Genomic DNA, 24,797 nt, shown 5'->3' with positions numbered 1-24,797 from the left:
TCCAGCTCTGCAAAAGAGACTAAGTAGGAGGGGCAAAATTACAGGCAAGTTGAAATATTTTTGTTTTAAAGGGAATAAGTGGCCATATTGGATGCAAAAGGTGATTTTTTTTTTTTTTTTTTTTTTTTTTTTCCCCACACATTTCTGGGCTTGAACGGATGTTCCAGGGGACAAGATCTGTTAAGGAATGTCAGGAAGGAGAATGCAACAGTGATTGATCCGTGAAAGGAATTGTATTTCCTCCTCTCTTCCAGTGTATGTGTAGTTCATTTCACTGCAAACCTTGTTGCGGTATGGATATCAAGAAAATGCATGTATATAATTAAAATGGTGAAGATAGAGGCTAAAAACTATAAGTCTATAATAGCAGCTCATTTTGAATGAAAACGCTGTAACCTGCTTAAGCAGTATTGGTATCAGTTTATTTTCCCTATCATATTTTATAAAATCCCTTATTTGACAGGGAATCATAAAGCTGCTGTAAAAATGTTTTAATCATCTCTTGGTATGAAAACAGAAAGTACTTCTGCTTGTCTTAGTGTTTGCTGAAAGAGCATTAATGTATTATTCATCGTGGTGAGGTCACATACACACTGAGCCCGTGTGAATGTCTCCAATAGAGACTGAAGTTAATAATGTTGACTTGAACGCATGGGGTAAGTCCGATGGGCTTCTTCCGCCTCTTCTCAAAAGGTCGGCCTTTTCTGAGATCTTTGTCGTCTGGTTTAACCCCGGGAGCTAAGTGTTTGAGGTGGTCGTGCTGATTTATTAGCAAGGTCAAACAAGTGAGTATTTTCTTTCTTTTTTTGTTCGAGGTATTTGTTTTTTATTACTGTCAACTGACTTTTGCCATGGATACATCTACTAACTAACACTCTAGGAGCACAGAAGTCTCATTAGCCCATTGTCGTACCCCTTTTTAAAGCTGTCTAATACTGCCTTCCACAAGGTGGCCAAGGCATTCATGATGTTTATTCCTAGATTATTTTTAAATAAAACCATTTGAGAACCAACTTCATAGTTTCTTCAAGTGTGTTGGTATTTGTTCAGAATGTACAGGTTCAGAACTGGATGTAACTTGTTTATCTGATGCCAGATTAGGAAATTGATAGTAATTTCAGTGCCCCAACTTGGTCTGTGCCCCTGAGGAACAGCAGATGTGACGATCTGCTGGCTGCTAAGAGGGCTCAGAGTCCTCATGAAAGCCTTTAAGAGGTGTTGTTGAGTGATGAGGTGGATCAGCAGTCCCAGGAAGAGCGGGCTGGGAGAAATGCCATGCCGTAACAACCTGAAAATTAAACATGCCACATTATTAAATTTCAGGTGTGACACCAGAGACAGAAAAGGGGTGGAAAGTCAGTTCTGAAAAGACTCACACACCCGTCTTTGAAATCAGGAGTGAACCTGAAGGCAGAAGTTGTGGTTTTGGACCAGGAGAATGAGAGACTACAGAGGCTTGAACAAGTCCCTCCTGAGTGCAAAATAAACAGCTAAAATGGACGTGCGATGTTGAGTTGGGAAAAAAGGCTCAAGTTGCTTGTTCAAAAACTTACCAAGATGTTTAGTGGCTCACCTACCACTGTTTAGTATATAGCGTGCCGAATTTAGTATGTCGTTCCCCGTGACTTGTGGGTGTCTCTGTACCCAGCAGCAGACTTACGGCAGTCCTGGTGACAGTAAACCATCTCCGGAGCAGAGGAATTGCCAACAGGGACCAGACCAGGGTCCCTCTGATGCAGGATCCTGTGTGTATGTTGGCAGGACTGGAGACAAGTATGAAGAGCTTGCAAATTACAGATATGGGGTTAATTTGCCTTAAGAAGATCACATTTTAACTCGAAGGGGTTAGGTGGTTTTAAAAGCTGAAGTGTGACATTTTAAGTTGCTTCCAAAATGCATAACCTGCAACTATTGCAAGTCCTGATGTTTTTGCTTTCCTTGTTTCCTGTGACATTTGCTGGGTGTTTGGCTTCAACAATGTACGATAGCCTGGGCTCCACTCTACTGCCTTACAGCACTGTATGAAAAAGTATTTCCCTTTATTAGTTTCAGATTTGTTGCTTCCTGTGCATAATACATCATGGTGTTTCGTGCTTTTTTTATGAATTTTGCTGCATTTTGTGTTAAGTTTTCACTCGTAATGCCATTCAGATCCTTTTGCAGACAGTTTTTAAACAAGAAAATTGCATTTCTCTCACTAAAAAGTATTCCCTTCGTCTTGGGGAGGTCCTCTGCTAGTATGCAGTGATTACAATGTATCTGATTTTACACTAGTAAAGCTTTCCTGGATTAGATTTATCTCCAGTAAACAGAAAATCTGTGATTTATTTTTGAAATGGTGCATTCTGTTCCAGTCAAATTTTGCTCCCTGCTTCCCATTCTGTAGCTTTGTTTATCTTTTAGCCACGCCGCAAGTATACAAGTGGACCAAATTATAAATTGCATAATACTACGAGGACACCAGAACGTTTCTGGCTAAAATTTTTTCTGTCTCATTACAGCCTTGCCCTTCATGTAGTACCACCCTTGCTCCCCACTGCGATGTCAGCATAGACGAAGGAGCTATCCAAAATGGTTGTCAGGATGAGCATAAAAATAATACGAAGGTAATTTAAATATTTATCGTATTATCCCTTCTTTTCCCTTATTTCTCTGCTTCAGTTAGCTTTCTCATTTTTGTATTGCTGTTCCTTTATTCAAGCTCTTAAGCAGCAGAACCAGTTTTGATTTTGAGCAGTTGTGTTCTAAAATTTAGTTGACACACCCCCCAAATTTTCAAAATCATTAGTAATTTTATAGGCCCAGTTTGATACTCAGAAGAACCTAAAATTTGGACTCTTTAAGTTATGGTGAGGCTATCCAAAGAAAGAGGCACAAACAACACTACCACGCTCTACATCCCCTACACCAGTTGGCTGGGTGTCACCTGGCCACAAGTTACACCTGTGTCTTGCCAACGTCTTCTGCATCGTAGCTCGAAGCTGAGTCAGAGTCATTCCTGTTCACGCACATAACTGAAATTCACAGCATCAAAGTCAGTTTGCATCCTTTTTCTGAGCGACACATACAGCGCCTTACATATTCAGCATGCTGCTGCCAAGATTGCTTTCCTTGCCTGTTGCTTAGATATTCTCACTGAAGCCACCCACTTCTACAATACCAGACAGGGCTTGTGTATCGTCTTGTCTGTGGCCCTCATAGCTTCTCTGCTCTGCCTGTCGCCTCTTGCTCCTTCCTGAATACTAACCTCCTGCCTAAATGCAGACATGTGATCATCACCTGATTGTTTTTATTTTCAGATAAGGTTAATCCTTTCCCTTGTTGGGGAGAATCATTTTATGAACATGCTCAGAGAGAGCTATCTTGGTTTTTCCCTCACATCTGTCTTTACAACCCATCTCACATATAGAGCTGATGGAAAAACTGGCCAGCGTTTATTCTACTGATGAGCTACTACATTAATCTGTATTTGTCCTTCTGCTCTCTGCCTGTATTTGACCTGTTGTGTCCTATGCTTAAATTGTAAGCTCAGAAGCAAGGGCTGCCTTACTGTACTGGACTGAAATGGTTTGCTACACAGGAGACCATGTTCTCTGCCGGGGCTCCTAGGAAACAGCCTAAGAAAAAAATAAAATAATCCCTTCAGCTCTGAGGGAGATAGAGCGGAGTGGCCAGCAGGTACTGGTCTTGGAATAGCATGAGATCTTTAAGACAGAAGACATTGTGGGAGATGTGCCCAGGCTGCCAAGATGGTATGCATGAGATGCTTCTTCCCCAGGCTGCCTCTACCCACGTGCCAGGGATCTCCAGGAGCCGACTGCAAACAGAGATCTTCCTTGGGTACCAGTTGCCTTGTGTCATATGTTGTCTTCATCAGAATTATCCTTTAAGTTTCTTCCAACTACAGCTGTATTAGCTGTATTAGCTTCATGTGTGTTAATCAGCGAGTCATCTAACCTTGCTCCGAAGAGGTCTGTACAGTGCTGAATAAAATGTCTGTAATTTCACTGGAAGAAGCATGCTAGTGGAGACCAAATCACATGTCCTCCTTCTTAATGTGTTTTAGTTATTGCTAAGTCAAAAATTGGACCAGTTCAGTGGCTACCAGTAACTCTGGGATGACTGTTTAACGGAAAGCTTAAAGAACAGCTACATGCACAAAGTTCTTGTGGCATTTGATTTCCAGATCTCTGCAGTGATGCAGAGCTCTCTTGGGAAGAAGAGCCATAAACTCGCTCTCCCCATCTCTGGAGTCTGTACCCTTCCCATGCCACGTCGCTGCGCTTGGCCATGCAGCACTTATGTCCCTTCTTTCTTTCTCGATATCTTTGTGGCTTATCTCCCTAAATGACATTAACCACATCCTCGGACCTCCGTGGGTTCCAACAGCCTCTGGAGTCTCCCTGTCTCCTGATGGGAGGAAACTGCCGCACGGTGCATCAGACCTCTGAGTGCTCAAAAGAACTGTGCAGCCTGTTGCCAGCAGAAACCACAGTAACATTGGAGCTAACAACATTTAATAAATAGGGATTTTCTCCTTACACACAAGCAGTTTCACACTCTAATCCTCTCCTGTTAAGATTAACAGAGTGGAGACAGCACAGGAAAACCTTGAGCTGACTGAAGGGAAGAATTTTCTTAGGGATTTGAGCCTTTGCCAAGGAGCTGAAGAGAAAAGGCCAAGAGAGGTCCATGCTGACCTTCTCTGAAAGAGCAGAAATTTTCGCTGTGTTCTTCAGATGAACTTGAAGAACAGACAGGGAAAGCAAACAGTGCACAGGGGTCCGTATCTTGTATTTGAGCTGCTCATAGCAAAAATTGTGTTCTCTCGGTTACTGCTTTTCAAGTAATGACATCTGCTGCAGGGGTGAGGAAAAGGCAAAAGAGTCTTTACCAAGAAAAAAAAAACCAACATGATAACTGTGACCTTCTCTCTCTCTCTCTTTTTTTTTTTTTTTTTTTTAAGCCTCAGGTTGTCCTGGGAAGTGCTCTGAGCAAATGTAATCTTTAGCATAAATTAAAAGCAAACAAACAAACAAAACAACAAATAAACAAACAAATAATACAGACCCTTCACTACTAGCAACTTCTTGGACAGTTGTCTGTGGTTTGCCTTTGTTAGTACTCCTCATCTCAAAACCAGAGAGGTTACCCTGGTGCTGCTGTACCTCTTGTGCTCCACAGCCGTGTTCCCTCTGCAAAGGCTGTGTAACCTGTTATGGTTGCAGGAGGACTTGCTCTGAAGCTGCTGAATGTTTTCCCTTAGAAAAGAAACTGGTGACCTTTTATGTGAGAAGTTCTCGTGCCTCTGGCTTACCAGGAGCGTGCCCTTCTGTCGTACGCAAACACCTATCCGGTCCAAGAGGTTTTGCTCTGCTTTTGCTGAGATATGTGTGGCTGAAATCACCTTTCTCTTCTGTTGATTACGTTCTTTAGCAAAACATTGGCAGCACACCAAGATAACTACTGAATTTCCTATTCTACTTCGTCAGCTGCTGTCACTGGGCTGTGAACACCTGCAGGCTGCCAAAACAACCGTTGGGAGTGGTAGAAGGGACCAGACTGGGAATCCTTTCATCTCCTGGCTCCCACCACGTGGCTCTGGGGGCTCACACCTCCATCGGGGCAGCCCGCGAGGTGGGGATCCTGCATCCCTCCCGGGCTGGAGGAAGGGGAAGCACAGCCCGCCTTCCTCACACTTTTCCTGTGTCTCCAAGGAGCCATTCCAACACACCTTCTTATGACTTTACCTCTCAAGGTCTTGGCAGTGACCGAGCCCAAGTGCTTTCTGATTCTTCCTTGCACAAGGTGACCTTCTCCTGCTGCTCCATTAGTCTTCTATCTTCACTGGTTGTGTCTGCACCTTTTGTCATACCTGCCTAGATTCACCTGTTTGCTTTACAGGGTGGACACACAAGGACATTCAATTAATTCTGCATGGGCAGCCAGAAACCAGATACTTCTTAACTTTAACTAAGTTGATTTTACAATCCAAGTAACATATTTCAGTGCATGGTTGGGGTGGTGATGATATTTACGGTATTTATTTATGGTCACTGTGGTGGCATCCAAGAATAGTCTTCTGGAGGAGCTTGTCACTGCTGTGCTGACTGCTCTACAGGCAGAAATGAAGAAACTTCTGTCATGAGTGGGTTTCAGGATGAGGATAAATGATACATGATAAATGATAAGACATGGAGGGGGGAGACGAGCATTCCAAGATGCTAAGTTTGATATATGTTTGCATTTGGAAATGATCCTGACTAACTGCAGTTCATTTTCATTATAACCATATTTAGTTGTCTTCTTTTTTTTTTGAATTGCTGCAGTGCATGTTGGTCTAGGTCAAAGAAAATATAAAAGAAGAAACTTCAGGTTCCATGAAAAGAGAATAATTTTTGCTTGAAAGTAATTTGTGTTCTTAAATGAATATTTATAAATGAATGGAAATTGACAATATTATGTATCTAAGCTGTGTTGCAAGTTGGTGTCAAAATATAAAAGTGCAGTAGTAATTAATACAAAGGCAAAAGAAAACCAGAAAGAAGAAGTATATCTTAGTGAAGAAAACATAGTTTAATTTGCAGGGTAACTTATTTTTTTGTAGGATGGTGAGATTTACAAAAGGGCTGTTCCCACAGGTAGGAGAAAGGAGGAAGCTCTGTCTGGGAAAGCAGCAGGGCTGTAGTGGTCAGTGGAAGGACCAGCAAGGGGTGTCAGAGTAAGGTCTGGCCACTCGTGACCTGTGGGAAGAGCACAGTTTAAGTAGGTATTTAAGAATCTTGACCTTAGGATGAGTGAATGAAATTTGGGCTTGTGGCTGGTCTTCATTGCGTGTGTGGAAACGTACTTCGTTTTCTGCTCCTTGGAAACTTGGTGCATAAAAAGCAAAAGGTTGACACCTAAATAGGTGCACTTAGAGAAGATGTGAATGACTTCAAGGCAGGTGGAGTTAGGTCTTTGACATGATCAGGTAAAAGCTCACTGTGTTGAGAGAAGAAATTCTTTCAACTTCTGCTCCATGAAATCTCTTCTGTCTACTTTCTCAACCACTAATGTTCCCCATGTATGTTTTGCTTTCTGTCATTCAGGCTACAGGAGGACACAGTCCAAAGACTCAAAATGGACTTTTGAGTCCTCCCCAGGAAGAAAAGCTCAGCAATAGCCAAACCTCGCTTTATGAAATGCTGCAAGAGAAAGGGAGGTGGGGCGGAGTGAGTCTGGATCAATCAGCTCTCCTTCCTTTGAGGTTCAAAAACATCAGAGAAAAGACAGACGCTCACTTTGTGGATGTGATTAAAGAAGACAGGTAAGGAAAATCGAGGTGTACAATGTAAAATTGTATGAAGGACAGAAGGCAGTAACATATCTTTAATCTTTATTTGTGTGCTTTTTGTCTAATGTCAATAATTATTGATAACATACAATGTCTTGTATGTTTTCTGATCTTAGTCTGCATTCTTTTTAAACGACAGTAGGAACTTGATGTCAAGCATTCTGCTCAGGAATACGTAAAGCCAGGTTTTTCATCATTTCCACGGTGAACAGTCATTATTCAGTCGAGTCTTCAAAAGGGAAAAAGTACTCTTTAAATGACTTGTCATGGAGTTGAATTCTTAACCTTTACATTCAAAAGTCCTCTTAATGCACATAGTTTGTACCTTCCTCTGCAATTAAAAATGTAACATAAAATCTGAACCACAAAACTCACATTTTTATATAGCAAAAGAACAACATCTGATAACATTTGTGTGACTAGCTAATGCCTAGAAATCATACTGGACTTGGAAGCAGAATTAATAGGGGTGAATTCTCATGGACCTAGTAACTACCTACAGCATTTTGTAAAGTTAGGTTCTTTCTCTGTTTCAAAAAAAAAAAAAAAAAAAACCAACCCAAAACCATTTTGAGCAGAGGAAAATATGTTCTCTGAAATTCAGTAGCGTGTGATTTATTTTTTTTGTAAACACTCAGCCATATCTCCCTTATGGCAGTGACTTGACTGGATCAACTAAACAGATAACTTGAGTTTGTTATAATTTATGGCTATTCTTATTTTGCTTCACTGCTTCCACTCAGATCAGGGGTATTTTATCTAAATATCCTTGAAACGGTATGCTCGTATAGACTCCAGGCTGCTTGGAACAGGGACACTGTCGTCTTAACTGAAAACATGACTAAAGCAGGGAGAAGAGAGAGGGAGGAACACCAGTCCCTCTCCAGTCTCTTCTCTAGATTTTTTTCAGGTTACTTTTCTCCTGTGGCCAACTTCAGTTAAAATTTAGGTTCTCTTTCCCCTCACCACCAATGTGTGGTCATTAGTGGCTGAGAATTTTTAGCTGATATTTTCAAATATTAGAAGACAAATGGATTAGGAAAGTCCAAATGTTGTCAAAAATCAACGAGAACAAATTGGATTTTTGTTTAAAATGTAACTAGCGTGCTGCAAATTTTTAAGTTATAGAAGTAGCTTAATTTATGCTGTTGGTTTGCTGAAGATGCCTACCTCAAGCTTTTGTGTTCTTGGTGCTTTTCTCCTCCATTTACAAAATGGGTAATTCTTTCTGATCCAGAAAAAGTAGGACCATGACTTGACATCAGTCAAAGCATAGCTTTTTTTTGGGTCTCAATTAAATATCATCATTACCATATTAAGTGGGCCATTTCTTGTTGCCAGGGAAACTTCTCTGCTGAGTTCAGTTCATGTAAACATAACTTTCCAAAAATAATCTTCTGATTAATTAGGTCTATGCAAAATGGTTTAAGCCTACCGTTTTACATTAATCCTTTTTAACATTTCTCAATGTGAATTTATATGTAATAAGCCATTTAAAAAACATTCTTGATCCCCTTCTGTAAAACGTAATATATTGTTGGTCTCAATAAATCTGTGAGGATACTTGAATGGGAAATGTGAGTTTCCAGAGGGAGGAGATGAAGTCCAAACTTCCCCTTGGTCATCTTATGTGAAACCCTATGTGCTATAATGATACTGGAGTTTTGCTGCTTTGGTTTTATGTTGCAGACCCAGCAGCAGGGAAGCATGAGCTTCCCATAGCATTGGGCAGTGATTTCCAGTGTGGTGCATGATGCTGTGATATAAATTCATATTAACAGAAAGTACCTAACTCAGATACGGTGGTAAAGCGCATAAAATAATCACGCAGGCTTCCTCTAGAGCTGGGAAGAGCTAAACATATCCTTGGGAGGATTCAGGAGCCTGGACGCTGTGTTAGGAAGCTGCCTAGGGCTGGCCTGGAGGAAATGCTGGACACTGAGCGTATTTTTAATTTCCCACCCTCCCTCTAGAGTTTAAGTGTGTGGCTGAGAGTTTCATGAGCGGCCATTGGTCTCTTTGTATGCCGAGGTTTCACCCTGGAGCTGATACCTCAGCACAGTTCCAGTTGTCTTTAATAATAGAGCCAGTGAGCAGCATGTTTGTTTTATTGCATTATACAATAATCCTTTTCATAGAAGTTATCAGTTGGCATCGTCTTACATCTTGATTATATATATACTTAGCAAACAGTATATAGTCTAAACTTTGAGTCTGGCTTTACTGCAGCCACTATAAAAATATTGTACTTTGTTCATTGTAATCTGCGTGTTACTGTGTATTTTAAAAGAAAACTATAGTGCAAGTGTAGAAAATGTTTAAACTTAATTTCATTATAATACATCCTTAGACCATTGCAGCTCTAGCACATCACCATACTCTGAGCTTCCCTGGAAGAATAAAGTGAATTCAGCAATATTTTAAAAAAAAAAAAGCTTGCGAAATTCATATTATGAGATGTTCTTAGAAACATCCAAGAGAGGTGAGAGAGGGAAGACAAGGAAGAATGAAAAAGAGGGACTCAAGTGAATGTGTCCTGTCATTCCTTCAGAGTATCCTGGTGTTCTTAATACATTGGCCATATTCATGGTTTAAGTCTTTTGTCTTCTCCAGCTTCAGTTGAGGAATGTGTGTTTGGTTGATCTTGCATCTCAAAAAAAAAAAAAAAAAAAAAAAATGCTTCCCACATGCCGTCTTGTGCTGGGGAGCTCGTGCTTCCAAAAAACCTCTTTGGCAAGTGTTCATAAAAAATAAACAGCAGAAAAGTTCGTTCATAAACCTTTTGCAACTAATGTAAAACTCAGACGTTCTATTTTTGCTCCAGAGGGTGGGGAATAGAAACACCTCTTTATTTTTAATGATTGAGGCCTCTTATGTTTGGGGTTTTTCTGCACCGGGGACTGGAAGATAAGGTGAAGGAGTGCATAACCACCCTCTGGTAGATGCTGCTTCCTGGTTCGTTAGTCCTAGCCAGGTAGTTTCATTATTTGTCAGTGCCTTTGTTGATGATTCTGGTAATTTCAAATCTTCCGTTTCAAAAGTAAATGTAAGTTATCTGTCCCCTCAGGTTCCATTTCTCTGCAGCCCTGATCGTTAAGGGAATGTTCCCAGCTGAGTTACTGAGTTATTTTGGTGTCTTTGAAATAACAAGAAAGTGCTGTTTTCTAAAATGGACAACATCTTTGTTTCTAACACTTTGTCACCTTTGTTGTCCTTGGCTTGCTTTGAACAATAGAATTCCACCTAAGACACAAATATCCCGCAGCCGCACATCTCCTAAGGTTGTGCCTCTGTAGCAGCAATTAACCTTTACTATTTGCTGGCTAATATTACAATTATCTGTAGTCATCTGCGGTTGTAGCTGTTAAGTTTCTGGAAGGGCAAGGGATGTCAAGCTCAACAGGAAGGGGTTCTACAAGTATACTGGAGGCAAAAGGAAGACCAGAGAAGTCGTGGGCCCACTGTTGAATGAGACAGGAGCCATGGTGAAGGAGGATGTGGAGAAGGTGGAGTTACTGAATACCTTCTTTGCTTTGGTCTTTGCTGCTCGGCCCAGCCCTGAGGAGTCCCAGGCTTTGGGGAAAGTAACGGGGAAAGAAGAAGACTTCCCCTGGGTAGAGGAGGATCGAGTGAGGGATCAGGTCAATTAGATATTCACAAGTCCATGGTCCCCGATGGGATGTACCCGAGAGGGCTGAGGGAGCTGGCAGAAGTCATTGCTGGGCCGCTTTCCGTCATCTTTGAAAGGTCCTGGAGAACAGGCGAGATGCCTGAGGACTGGAGGAAAGCCAATGTCACTCCAGTCTTCAAAAGAGGCAAAAAGGAGGACCCAGGGATCTACAGGCTGGTCAGCCTCACCACCATCCCTGGAAAGAAGATGGAACAGCTTGTTCTGGGCGTCATCTCAAGGCATGTGGAGGAAAAGAAAGCTATCAGAAGTACTCAACATGGATTCACCAAGGGGAAATCATGTCTGACTAATCTGATAGCCTTCTATGATGGCATGACTGGATGGATAGATGAGGGGAGAGCAGTAGATGTGGTCTACCTTGACTTAAGCAAGGCGTTCGACACGGTCTCCCACAGCATCCTCATAGGGAAGCTTAGGAAGAGTGGGCTTGATGAATGGACAGTAAGGTGGATAGATAACTGGTTGAAAGACAGAGCTCAGAGGGTGGTGATTAGGGGCACAGAGTCTAGCTGGAGGTCAGTGATGAGTGGTGTTCCCCAGGGGTCAGTACTGGGTCCAGTCCTCTTCAATGTATTCATCAATGACCTGGACGAGGGGATAGAGTGCACCCTCAGCAAGTTCGCCGATGACACAAAGCTGGGGGGGGGGGGGGGTGGCTGACACACCGGAAGGCTGTGCCGCCATCCAGAGAGACCTGGACAGGTTGGAGATTTGGGCAGAGAGGAACCTTATGAAATTCAACAAGGGCAAGTGTAGGGTGCTGCACCTGGGGAGGAATAACCCCCTGCTCCAGGACAGGTTGGGGGTGACCTGCTGGAGAGCAGCTCAGCTGAAAGAGACCTGGGAGTCCTGGTGGACAACAGGATGCCCATGAGCCAGCAATGGGCCCTGGTGGCCAAGAAGGCCAATGGCATCCTGGGGGGCACCAAGAAGAGTGTGGCCAGCAGGTGGAGGAAGGTCATCCTCCCCCTCTGCTCTGCCCTGGGGAGGCCACACCTGGAGTGCTTGTGTCCAGTTCTGGGCTCCCTGGTTCAAGAAGGACAGGGAACTGCTGGAGAGGGGACAGCAAAGGGCTACCAAGATGCTGAGGGGACTGGAACACCTCTCTGATGAAGAAAGGCTGAGGGATTTGGGTCTCTTCAGTCTGGAAAAAAGACGACTGAGGGGGGACCTTATCAACGCTTATAAACACTGAAAGGGTGGGTGTCAGGAGGATGGGGCCAGGCTCTTTTCAGTGGTGCCCAGTGACAGGACAAGAGGTAATGGGCACAAACTTGACCATAGGAAGTTCCACCTAACCATGAGGAGGAACTTCTTTACTGTGAGGGTGGCAGAGCCCTGGCACAGGCTGCCCAGAGAGGTGGTGGAGTCTCTGTCTCTGGAGACGTTCCAAGCCCGCCTGGACGCGTTCCTGTGCCACCTGCTCTGGGTGACCCTGCTCTGGCAGGGGGTTGGATTAGATGATCTCCAGAGGTCCCTTCCAACCCTATGGTTCTATGATTCTGTGACCTCTTTCTGAAAATACTACTTTTGCTATGACATTTTTTTCATAAAATACTTCCTCTGGCTGATTGAGTGATGTGGATAAGGGGGTACCTTGTTGACCAAGAGCAAAGAAAAGCTACAGGAACTTCAAAGCCAAGCACCAGCGTCCCTAGAAACAGAAACCACAGAACGGCGGGGGGCTCTGAAAGAGTTACAACTGAATAAACTTATGTTAATATTGTCTTTTCTCTTTAGCCTCATGAAAGACTACTTCTTTAAACCGCCTATTAACAAGCTGAGCCTGAATTTCTTGGATCAGGATTTGGAGATGGCCTACAGGACGAGCTATCAGGAAGAGGTGTGTTGGTTTCCTTCTGTAATCTGTCTAAGCAACTGTCTGCCGTTGCTCTGAACACATTTCACTGCAGTCGGTAGCAGGGCTCGTGAAATGTCGCATGTGATTTACTGCTTGGTATGGCTGTCTTTGAAAACGGCCTCCTTTCAGTTTACCTGTCTTGTGCCATGCCCTGAGACTAGTCTGACGTTTAGGCTGGAAATACATTTTCACAGTCCACCAAGACACACTAATTACTTCTCACCTGCCTTTTCTCCATTTTCAGGTTAGCATTTTAAGGCTTTAGGCAGGCCAGAGAACCATGCTAAGATGAAAGTAAAGAACCAAATACTACTTGTCTTCTCATCAAATATCCTAACTTTGAGAATGGTAACTTTTGAATTTGATTCTTGTTCATGTCACAGCGTCATGGTTATCCCTGTGGAACCCAAACCTGCTCTGAACTCAAATGTCTTTTAAGATCTCTCAGTGTGCTGTGTTCAGAAACGGGCAGCTCAAAACACTGCCTAATTGTAAGGAACAGTGAGTAATTTGTAAGGAACTTGGTGCCTTCTTTCAGGATTCTGCACTGAGTGTAAAAAGTCCTTAATCCCCTTGGGGACTAACAGTATTGCAGCTTTCCGCGTCAGTAGATATTCCTGCCTGGTTGACAGGAACTAGCAAGGTGTTTTAAGCTTACATATAGCAAAATTAGGTGTCAGTACTAACTGAGGCTGCGTTTCCATAAGTAGCCGAAAAGTTCCTGCCAAAAGAGGGTATTTCCTCTCCCCTCCTTGTTCCTGCTCCTCCCCACTCCTTCTGATGGCTCTGGTGCTTATGAGGCCTTCCTGCTGTGAGCCAGTTCATTTTCCTAGCCTAGCATAAAATAGTCATGTTTCGTTTTTCTGTTTGGGGCTTTTTCTTTTTCTGCCTGGGCCTGTTTTCTGCTGTATTGAACCAGGAGCTCACAGAGAGGTTGGCAAGTGCCAGAGCCAGTGCAAGATACGTGTCCGGCAGCAGGAAGGGGAATGGGCCCTTCCCTTCCAGTCACGTTGAGCTATTAGTTTGGATCATCCCTCTGGCACAATCGCATCGTGATAAATGTAGGTGTTGATTTCTTTCCTTCCCCGTATGCCCTACATCTGAGGGCAGGTAGGATTTCTGCTTCTGCTGCTTGTTGCTTTCTGTTCATGGGCAGCGTTGTGACACTGTCCTTGGCCCCTATTTGCTTGTTTTCCAATGTTTAAAATGAGACCTAACTTACTTTTTTCACAAAGGGAAGCACAGCTGTGTTGCAGGTTCCATTTGTTCACTTTGTTCAGGAGCTCCACACTCATCCTGCAGCGCTGTGTTCTAGTGGTATCTCTCTGAATAACGCTCATGTAGCAACAAGAGGGAGAAGCTTCCCGTGGGATACAGCCTGCAAAATTTGCACAAACTATGCAGAAAATAGCAAATCAAATTCTTTCCAATGGAAAGATTGGAAAGAGAGGCAAAGTGGTGATAGGTGGATATGTAGGAAATTCATTGAAGGAGCAGGAATGTGGTCTGTGCATTTTGTCAGTGGCAAGCTGTTAATTTGAAAATTATCTTGTAAACGTGCCTGGAATTGGGAATATTCACTCTCTAATAGTAACTCTGCAGCACTGGGGCAAAAACCTGTTAAAGCCTTAATATTAGCATAGTCCTAGTCCAAAACAACAACAAAACAAATCTTCTCTTGGAGAGTGAAATGATTTGTCAGCACTGCTGGTTCTTTAATTGCCTTGCAGTAAACTGTTGCTGAAAGTAACTTCCACCACCACTGAATTCACCTCTAATTACACAGTGCCATCTGCGTGCTCGGCTTGTGACTGCTCTCCGTAAGCGGCTCCACTTCCCAAGAGCTTGCTTAGCCTGTTCTTTGGAAGTTAAGGCACTACTTAACGCTGTTAGGGCATCCTTAACGCTGTCACTTTAGGATACAGTGCTGCTTTGCTTAATTCAATTCATGTGACTTTCTGTGTGGACTAACAGGATTCTGCTACAGTTCAGATTAAAAGGTAATTTTTGGCACGGAAGTGATGCTAGCTGAATTTATGAAGTTGCAGAGAGGTACAAATGAGGAACAAGTTAATTTCCTGATATCGCTGAGTGCAGATAGTGCTCTGAGGAGCAAATGAAATTTTCAAATTAAAGCAGGGTACAAGACTGCAGTATTCAAACTGGGCTACTTCATGGTCATATTGATAATGTACTTTTTGTTTTTCTTTGGAACTTGCTTTCTGTGGTCCCTGGGGCAGAGAAAAACACTCATAAGACAGGGCTCATCTGAGTAAGCCAGAATGTGGAGCTCATGATCTAGTTTTCAGCTGGACTGGCCAAAGCAGTGCACAGCACAGCTGCACCGGCACCAGGGCCAGGACAAGATGGGATGGGAATGTGTGGTAAGGGGTTACGGAAGAGCAGAACTTGCTGTCCTGGGCTCTGATCAATTCAGATTACATAGCGTCCCGATGGCTGCTTTTAATCTGGTCAGAAAGGGAGTTGTGAACTCTGCCGCAGGCAAGTAACTGCTTCCGTAGAGTTGTGTTTGGAGGGTTTTCTTGAAGAACCATTGGAGCTAAAAAGGCTTATTGTAAAATCTATTATTATTTTAAATGAAAATCCTTGAAGAAAACTTCTTATAGCATTATATATTATTATAGCATATCTGCTAGTAATTGTGGGGTTTATGTTTCTTTGCATAGAATAGACAATTTTCATACGGTTTATTTCTGTATCATGACATTCTGTAGAAATCACCCCAAGCCCAGGGGCTGTGCTGCTGGTGCTTTCTGTCAACACAGGCTTGTTCTTGGGGAGCTGTGATAGCTTCTTTCAGAACAGTACTTGCATTGGATTAACGCAGTGGCAATAAGTTCTGCATTCCTTTATTTGTTTCTACGAGCTGCTGTTTCTGGTACAGTTGAATTCTGCAAAATAACATTTGTTCATTTTCATCCCCTCCCTCGATCCCTATATTCCACACAGGTTATAAGGAATGCTCCAGTGAAGACATTTGCCAGCGCTACCTTCAGCTCTCTCCTGGACGTGTTTCTCTCCACCACGGTCTTCCTCATACTCTCCATCACCTGTTTCCTGAAACACGGGATGGTGGCATCCCCTCCACCACCCGCAGCAGTCGTGGTGTTCATCATCGCCATCCTGCTTGAGGTGCTGTCCCTTGTCATCTCAATTAGGTAAATAAAGCATAAGAAATTATTGAAACAGCAGTGGGAACTGAAATGGTGGCTGGCTTGGGAACGTTTTGTTTGACAGCATCCCAGGAACTCACTTGGACGGTCTGTAAGGAGACCCGTTAGGAGAACAGTGTTAGTGACGCCAAGAAGGCTTGTGGCAGATCTTGTGCAGAGAGAGATCTAGCTACAGAAATTGGAGGAGAGAAAGGTGACTCTTGAGAGAGTCGCTCTTCAGGAAACAGAATCTGCACGCCATGCCTGCCCCTGCTTATTGTTCCTTGGGACGCCACATGCAACTGGATATCTTCTCCCCTTGCAGGGCCATCAGAGTGAGGGAATTCAAACAGAAAACTTCTATCTGTCCTTCGAAAAACTCCCTCACCTTTAAATTCCTAGATAAAAGTACACCATTCTGGTGTTGGAACTGAAATAATTTATCAAAATGCAAAGAGCAGTCCTTTTCTCAAAACAAAAAAAAATAGAAATTGCAGAAGTCACACTGCGTCTGTCCAGAATTAGTTTTCTTAATGATCTCTATTTCAAGTCTCATGGGTTTAATATTAAAACAGTTTGTGTTTTCTCTGTTTGACACGTAATTGGAATCAGCATTTCCCCCGAGTCCTGGGCTGTGTGACAGTCAGCTGCTGCTTGAGAAGGGAAGGGGCACTAGTTGGTCTCTGCAGAAAGGGCGGCTTCGCAGGACTGTGCTCAGCGGTGCCAGCCCTGGAACTGCCTTTTTGCAGTCGCTGGAGAAGAATCCCCAGTCCCTGAATTCTTGTACATCCCTGCAGCGCCAGTGCCTCTGCCTCTCCTGTGCCCTGGGAGGTGAGGCTGGGCTGCAGATGCAGATAGCTGGTATTTAACAGTGACTCCTCATTCCAACTTCATACCCAGGCACCCAGGGGATGTGTGTTCTCGACTTCTAGGACATTTGTGGGCCTTACCCCAGCATTTCTAACTAGTCACCGAGTGATTACTGTGCAATGCCTGTGTAACCTGGGGTTTCCCCCAGGCACACTGGAGTTACTAGTACATCCAAAGTGTAGCAGAAGACCGCAGTCGTGCATGCTCTCCTGGGTGTGTTGTCCGATTTATACAGATACTGTGGGTAACCTGTAATTAACCCAGATGATAGACCTAATAATAAGTTGTTTGTTTGTCTCTACTTGTGAGAGCAAGTTTATTCTGCCCTCCTCATCCCCCGTTTTCCCTGCGCTTCCTTCTGACACAAGAGCATGTTATAAGTGTGGTGCGTGGAAACGTGTGTCCTCACTTGTAGTAATTACAAGTTAGAAACAATTCTGCTGTTGTTTCAAAAGAAATAAGAGATTGCAGTTTGCCCTCTTATTTTGACTCTTCAGGGTCAAGGTAAAAAATACTAAATTAGTACTTTAGTCACTGAAGTAAGCTTGTAACTCAGTGTAAATGTACACAAGCATATTTACATGAAAACAGGCATTAAGGAGTAGAGAGAGGTCATTTGTGAACAGTGGAGAAATGCTTTTAAGGATAGTGTTTCTTAGCAGGTGTATTTGGTTGCTGCAGTTTGAATAGTATTGTAGTTCTGGAGTTTTTAGAAAACATAGAAATTCAGAAGGTGTTAAGACCCGTACTGGGAGATGGTTGAACTGGTAGGACTGTCATTCCGGTGCATCCTAAACTGGATTAACTGTTGCTCTGTCCTTTCTCTTGCACCAGAAATGCATTTTCCACTTGCAGAACAGTTCTGTATTCTGTCTTGGGGGGGGGCAAGCTTTTTTTGTCAGTTTAAGGTGCCCAGGCAGCTCTTTCATCGCACCAGGCAGGAGAGTGGGAAGGCAGCAGTGAGCAGGTAGCCTGGGTTTGGTGGCTGTGGCATTGAATCCTTGAATTTGTTCAGCTCTGAACAACTCAAACATCACTTTGCAGAAGAACTAGTTTCTGCTATCCAGGTATGTCTGGAGAAAATTGGTGTGCGTTCACCTTGCGGGTGAATTTTTACTCCATTTTAGTATTTTTCAGCTCATTATTGTTCTCATTTCTTTGTCCGATGCATTTGCTTTTTCTTATTTTGTACATTTAAAAAAACATTGCTATAATCTTAGAAATAGCAGGTACATAAGGTACATAGTAGGTACATAAGGTTTTATTTCAGTCCTGTTCTATAATTGGCGGTTTATGGGTTTGTTAAGGAGAAGGAAAACTGCTCTTTTCAATATGCTATCTATATAGTCAAGAATTTGTCAAGTGCCTTTGTCTTTCTGAGCCGTGTATGGCTGTACCATGCCACACTGTGCTCTTGAGAGTTGTGCTCTCTGGTAGTGAGCCTGGGCCATTACCGAGGTGAGTTTAAGTGGCTTTATAATGTTTTCTTAACACTGTTTGATTTTGCCACTGACATTCCTAGTATTTTTATGAGAGACTGTTGGCTTAAAGCCCAAATTTTACTTTCTAAGCTGGATTGGATGCCCCATGTAAAGTCAGTGAGATTTAAGAAGCAAGACTCCTAAGCCTTAGAAGAATATATTTTTTAATATTAATCATTCTTTTGTCCTTAATTCTGATTTGAAAAACAGGTTGAGAAACATCTCACGCTGTGGAGATCACCTGTATCCAGCCATTAGAACTCACATAGTCCCACCTGATGTAGTAATAACCAATTTTCAGTAGACAACATATACTGAGTAGGACTGTCTTTATCCTCACAGGCACTCACAGGAGGTTTGGGATGCAGGGAATATTGTCACGCAAGTGAGAGATATCTTGCTCCTGTCTTTGGGTGGGAGGAAAGCATCTGCAAATCATTCTGGATTTACTCCACACTTAGAAGCAATTGGTTCTCAGGAACTTGCTACCAGGGGCTCACATTCGCGATCTTTCCTCTACTAACGAGGTATAATTTGTATTTGGCTTAACTCTGATCATCACATCTAAGGTAACACTTTAGTAAATCTCTTAAAGGAAAAAACAGGATCGTCTCAGATCTGAGTAGACCTTACCCAGGGTGCCTTCTTGAAAATAGCCTCCTACTATGCACCAAAAAAGAGCAGTCTTTGGAGATGAAAAATCTCAGAAACTTTCTGGTAGGTTTTCAGTTTTAACTGTAATGGCAATGGCATATTTGAGGGGGGAGCTTTTGAAGAAAAAGGTATCTGGTTTGGCTTGGAGATGTTTTTTGTTTGTTTGTTTTGAATTTATAATATGTATTTACGTTGTAGTAAATACATAAAACATGCTTTTTGGGCTACTCTGGTCTCTGCAACCTGAGGCTTGCGCTTGTGTACAGTTCCCTTGAGCCGAAAGAAGAAAATCATCTTTTTCCTCTTCAAATCCTCTTGAAAGTGAGGACTGCTCACTCTGGCCACTCGTTATGCACAGAAACGGTGCAGAACTTCCTGTGCAGAAATGTCATCCCAAATGACAATCACAGAATACCACCGAGATATCTTAAGAGAGGAGATTGGACTACAATGCTGGGCACAATCCCAGAATTTCAGGAAAAGGGATTATTTTAGGACCAGAAAATTCTTGCCTAAGTTTTCTCATTGTATTTTCATTATCGTGATGCGAAACACCCTGCCTTTAAACGAGTCTAACTTTTAATTGAATCCAGGACTTGGCCTAGGAAGTCCTCGCTACAGCTCTTGTGGCTAAGACCTTTAGTCCAGCTGGAGGAGTGAGAGAGGAGAGCACTATTGCTGCTCGTACAGCAAGAAACAAGTTAAAACTGAAGTTCTAGAAGAACAGAAGTCCTCCTGGAGCAAAGCTTACAAGGGAGAAGGATGTTTTGATTCCTCTGAAGTGTCTGATAATAAATTATTGGAGTACCTATAGATGAGGATCCCACTGTTAGCACAAGTGCCACTCTAAAATTAATTGTATAAAGCTGCGTGCAAAAAAAAAAAATGGTGCTTCATTTGAAAGCATGTGGAAGATGTCATCTCCTGTGCTGTAAATGTAATGCAAGGAATGTCCTTCTGCCCACTTGAAACGTGACTGCTTTGACTTTCATGAGTTTGGTTGAAGTGTAAGAGGTCCTAAAGTTCTGCTGTTTTATAAAAATACCTTGGAAATATCACTGAACATAGAGCAGTGTGTGAGATTTCACTTGGCGTTCTTAGGAGTGCTTCTGCAGGAGCGCAGGTAAAAAACATCTGCCCACTATTTTAGCTGTAAATACAGGATTTTTGTTAACTAGATACTTTTGACATCTAGTTGTTTGTCTTGAGTAAACTTGTTATGAACAAGTTTGTTTAAAAAAAATGCTTTGGTTTTGATAGTACTCTTCAGTGAAGATTTCTGGGTGAAGAGGTGAGGCCAGAATAGTGGATGTTTTGTCCCTGTTCACAAGAGTGGGAGGTGGGAGCATTTGATAAGTTGCTTCGTGAATTCAGAAGTACCTTTCTAGAGGGCGAAAAAACACCTTCTGGATGGAGCAAGCAAGCAAGTACGATCGAAACAGCACGTTGTCTGACTAAGGAAAACGGGCCTTTCCCTGGTACTTCGCCTCCCCAGGCTTGCTGGAGAAACACCCGTGGTGTGGCCACAGCTGGGACCCTGTGGCCAGCCAGGTGGATCTTCTTCAATTCCTAATGACCAGCATCAGAAATTGCTTTCTGCAACCAGAGCTTAATGAACAGCTTCTGTTAACAACGGGACTGATACACAGTATTGATGCAAGGGAAAACAATGTATTCTGCTTGCCTTTTATTTATTTCTAACATCTGTGACTTTGGTATTTAATATCCCACCAAATTGCTGCTACGCCAAAAGCTTTTGATTTGAACTGTGGGAATTGATTTTAAACTGCCAGTAAATGGAGAAATGACGGTAACATTCCCCGTCCCCCATTAATCATTTATGTCAAAGTTACTAATTTGAACTCCAGCTTGTGTAAACATCTCGGATGCTTTAGCATTTAAGCCCTGTTGAGCTACCCACTGACACTGCATTATTTACTGATACTGCCCTGTAGCCATTAAATCTGTCTGCAGCTCTCGTTGCCGTCTGGATTTAATGCACCTCCTTTACTTTCTGCGATGGGAGGGTTGCGCTGTAGTCACAGGCTTTCCCTCTTTTGTGAAGGATGAGCTTTCAATCAGTTTAATTCCAGAGTGCGATAAATACCGGACAGGGGAGGCGGGGCGGGGGGGGGCACGGAAAAATCAATGCAAGAAGGTAAACATTATCACGAGAAATGCGGTGTTGTCCTGGAATTTGCACTAGCTTTTTGAAACACACAGCTGCCTAAATAAAGAAGTGTCCTCATCGCAGGATTAGCTGATCGGGTTTGCTGATGGATTTGTTGCTATAGTTCCCACAAGAATTTGTCCTGGCATGGAGGCTTGGCAAAAAAAAACAAAAAAAAAAACAAAAAAAAAAAAACAAAGCTTTTTGCACCATGGAGTCCCTGTTGCGTGGGTTGGGGTGAGAGACATGAGCTGCACCGGGTATCTGCCCCGCTTTTGCGTGCCACGGAGCCGGTTTCTGTGCCAGCCTCCGTGGGAGCCAGCTGGAAGATGCGGCAGAGCGTGGGCAGAGGTGTCACTGAGCTGCCTTCCGAGACACCCGCTCCTCCCGGCTCCCCACCCCGCCGGGGATGCTCTGCCTTGGACCCCGCTTCGCCTGCCTTTCTCAGAGTTCAGCCCTGTAAATGTTAACCCTAATTTGTAGGCTTTGGGAGAATCGCGCTTTATTTTTAGAGGCATGAACTTGGGTGGCATTTCCAGAAGTACTCGATACTGGGCGAACTTGGCTGCCGCTGGAGGCAGGGGTAGTTCTGTTGCTGGTGTTAGAGGCAGCTGAGTTAGGACAGTAGATAATGCTTCAGAAAACCCAATTCGTACTCTATTGAGCTTTTTAAAAATTTTATTTTGCTTTATATACAGTTTCTTAATTTCTTTGTTGGAAATTCCTTTTTATGCTGGAATACAGCTATAATTGTTGGTGTAAATGGAAGTCCATTAGACTAGGAACCAGGAAATCTGTGAGCACCCTCTCGTGGGGTCCAGATGCATTACAATGTCTTCCAAAATTATCTTTTTCTATGCACTTAAGTATAATTTCGAGATTTTAATATATTACATTAGGGAAGAGCTCTTGAAGCTTCAAAAAAATGCTTGAGGTCGCAAAATTCACGGAAGTCTAGACCAGAGAATTAAAATATCATTCATAAACATATTTAGTCGTAAACAATCCCAAACCATACATAGTTAATGGTGTCCAATAAGTGTCAAATTCACATAAAGAACTTTGAATTAATCCTGGTTTGTATCAGGCTTTTATCCAGCATAATACCTTGTATTTTAGATGACAGTGTTAAAAAAAATCAGCGGATGTTTTTTCTTTTTTGAAAGATACAGGTAGTATGTGACTTTGGAGATTGTGAATTTCATGTTTAGTGTATGTTGTATCTATACCTTTTTTTTTTTCTTTTTTTTTTTTTTTTTAGCTTGACCATCTGTATACCAAAAAAAAAAGTAGTAATTATTTACTGTTTGGGCTCTTTAGGCCACTGTTAGGACAGCAGATTTACCTGCCTCAGCTGGTTCTGATAATTACATATATCTACATGTACTGGCTTTGAATGAAACGAACTGCCCTACGTTACCTTTTTGTGTCTTCATAAAAATAATTAGAAACTCAAACAGCAGTCCAGCTTGCACTTGAACAGCAATTTTTCTGGAGTGACTAATGTTTTTTGAGCTTTAAGAAGGAAGTTATCCTGAGGATTTGTTTCTCTAGGTAAATGATAGTTTTCTATGCAATGTCCCGGAGCATTAAGCATCCTTTTACCTTTCCTTATTCATTTTAACAATTAGAAATGCTCTCATTTAAGAAGTATCTCCGTTAAGCTGCTCTCCAGAGCTCTTCCAGTTGGCTCCTTTGGCACATCACAGCTTTGGGCCGTCGTTTTACCGGCAGCTTGAGGCAAGAACCGTTCCTTCCCGCATGCCTTGCACGGAGCCAACTGGGTTGCTATGATGGATGCCACCGGGCGAGCGGAGGAGCGTCTCGGTTGCCAGCTGGCCCCCGAGGTGCTCATCCCAACCGCTGCCAGCTCTCAGCCCACACTCCTTTTTCCTACGGAGAGGGAACGGAGCCTGACTGCAGACAGGAGCTTCTGTCGGGGTGGCTGGAACTGGGAGAACTGGTTTTGGTTGCAGTATAACGTTCAGGTGGCATGGATTTGCGCGGCCTCTGGGTGACTGCTCTGTCAGCCGGGTACACAGCCCTGCTTTTCAAACGTTTCTGCTGTTAAAGTAATTTTTTTTAACTTGTAAAAGCTTCCCCTCTCCCCACCTGCTTCAAGGTTAAATATTCAAGACTGGAGAGAAGTCTTTCCTATGCTTACCTTCCACGTAAGTGAAAATTGGGTTTCAGTTTGTTTTCTCGAAGACCACTATCCCACTTGCTCTCCCTCCCTTTGCTGACACCCCTCGCCAGAGCAAACAATCCGTCATCTTTCAGCAAAGGTGGATTAATTCCTGAAACTACCAACAGGTGCTATGGCATGGAACGTGCTGTGATTGCTCATAGAGCCTGCATGAAGGATTTGAAGTTATATTATTACAGGTAATTGAGACATATGAAGTGATGTGCTGAAATTAATGCCTGGATCTGTGATTTCATTTGTTCCAGAATGGCCTTCTTTCTGGAGGAGGTGATGACTTGCACCAAGCGTCTCCTGGAGGTGATATCTGGCTGGCTGCCTCGACATTTTTTCGGTGCAATCCTGGTTTCTCTCCCAGCTCTTGCAGTTTTTTCACACTTCACCTCCGATTTTGAAACAAATATACATGTAAGTTGTCGAACTCTGTTTCATAATCTGACGTTTTGGATCTAACAAAGCTTGTTGCTTGCCTGCCGTCTTCCTTCACCTCCCTCGTGCTTTACATCTGTTTGATACAGATCCCTTAGAGGGATAGGGCTTTTGTGCGATGAAGTGTCTAGTTTGTTATGTAAACACAGTCACCTACTTATTTGATAACACTCATACAAAGGAGGAGAGGGATATGCCTGCCTACCTAGGTAGTTTTGGGGTTTTGTTTTTTTCTTAGACCAAACACTTCTGCAGGTGTTTATTCTAGATAATGCAAGCAGTGTATCTCAGGGTTTTCATTGCATTCATTCTGGTTTTGATTTCGAGTTTGTAAGCAGAGATGCTGTGTATACTTAATGCATGCACGTTGGTGAATCTCAACAGTGAGAACAGTATTAGCAGTGGATGCGTTTTCTTTGTGGAGTTAGATGGAGAAACTCAAGGGAGAGAGCTCTCAGTACACAGAAATGATTGTCTGATTACCCATATTTAGCCCAGCCACAGAAAGGCCTGTAGGGGGTTTGGTGTGACCGTTAATAAAAACATTTAGACGGAGGAAGAACAAAGGGTTAAATATTGAGGAGGGGGAAGAATGGTTTAATTTAAAGGCTATCTGTAGCATAAAAATAAATGGTTAAAACTGTTTGTGAATAAAATGGACTGGAACCGGAGATGAAAGTTTGTTTCTCTGTAAGTTTCTGTGAGGTAGCCCGGTGTACAGCCCTTCCTTTCCAGGGTCTTTATGGAATCCTGTTTCACAAACCTCTTGCTATTTCAGGGCCCTGGGCGTAGGTAATGACTAGATCCTCATCATTCTTCCTATCACAGTTTATTACTAAGTGTTGGGAAGTGTTTGTTTCATGGGAACATGTGGACCAGACATTTTTTGGTCCTTCCTGATTTAAACATATATAATCCATGGTTATCAC

At 42.8% G+C, this 24,797-nt stretch overlaps 1 protein-coding gene across 5 annotated transcripts in view; it reads left to right on the top strand.

Moving 5' to 3' along the window:
• Positions 1–24,797, top strand: part of ADCY9 (adenylate cyclase 9) — an 88,842-nt gene that overhangs the window by 50,266 nt on the left and 13,779 nt on the right. For 3 of the 5 annotated variants that reach the window (XM_074598023.1, XM_074598021.1, XM_074598020.1), the window contains 5 exons: positions 2,502–2,606; positions 7,092–7,309; positions 12,768–12,870; positions 15,859–16,067; positions 23,688–23,847. In XM_074598023.1, coding sequence (XP_074454124.1) covers positions 2,502–2,606; positions 7,092–7,309; positions 12,768–12,870; positions 15,859–16,067; positions 23,688–23,847 — 795 coding nt within the window. The remainder of the gene's footprint in view (positions 1–2,501; positions 2,607–7,091; positions 7,310–12,767; positions 12,871–15,858; positions 16,068–23,687; positions 23,848–24,797) is intronic. The other 2 variants (XM_074598024.1, XM_074598022.1) reach the window with 1 other exon arrangement.

Source organism: Larus michahellis, chromosome 8 (genome assembly GCF_964199755.1).
Source record: "Larus michahellis chromosome 8, bLarMic1.1, whole genome shotgun sequence".
Taxonomy (NCBI): Eukaryota; Metazoa; Chordata; class Aves; order Charadriiformes; family Laridae; genus Larus; species Larus michahellis.
Note: the sequence above shows the minus strand (reverse complement) of the source record. Positions and strands in the feature narration are given on the sequence as shown.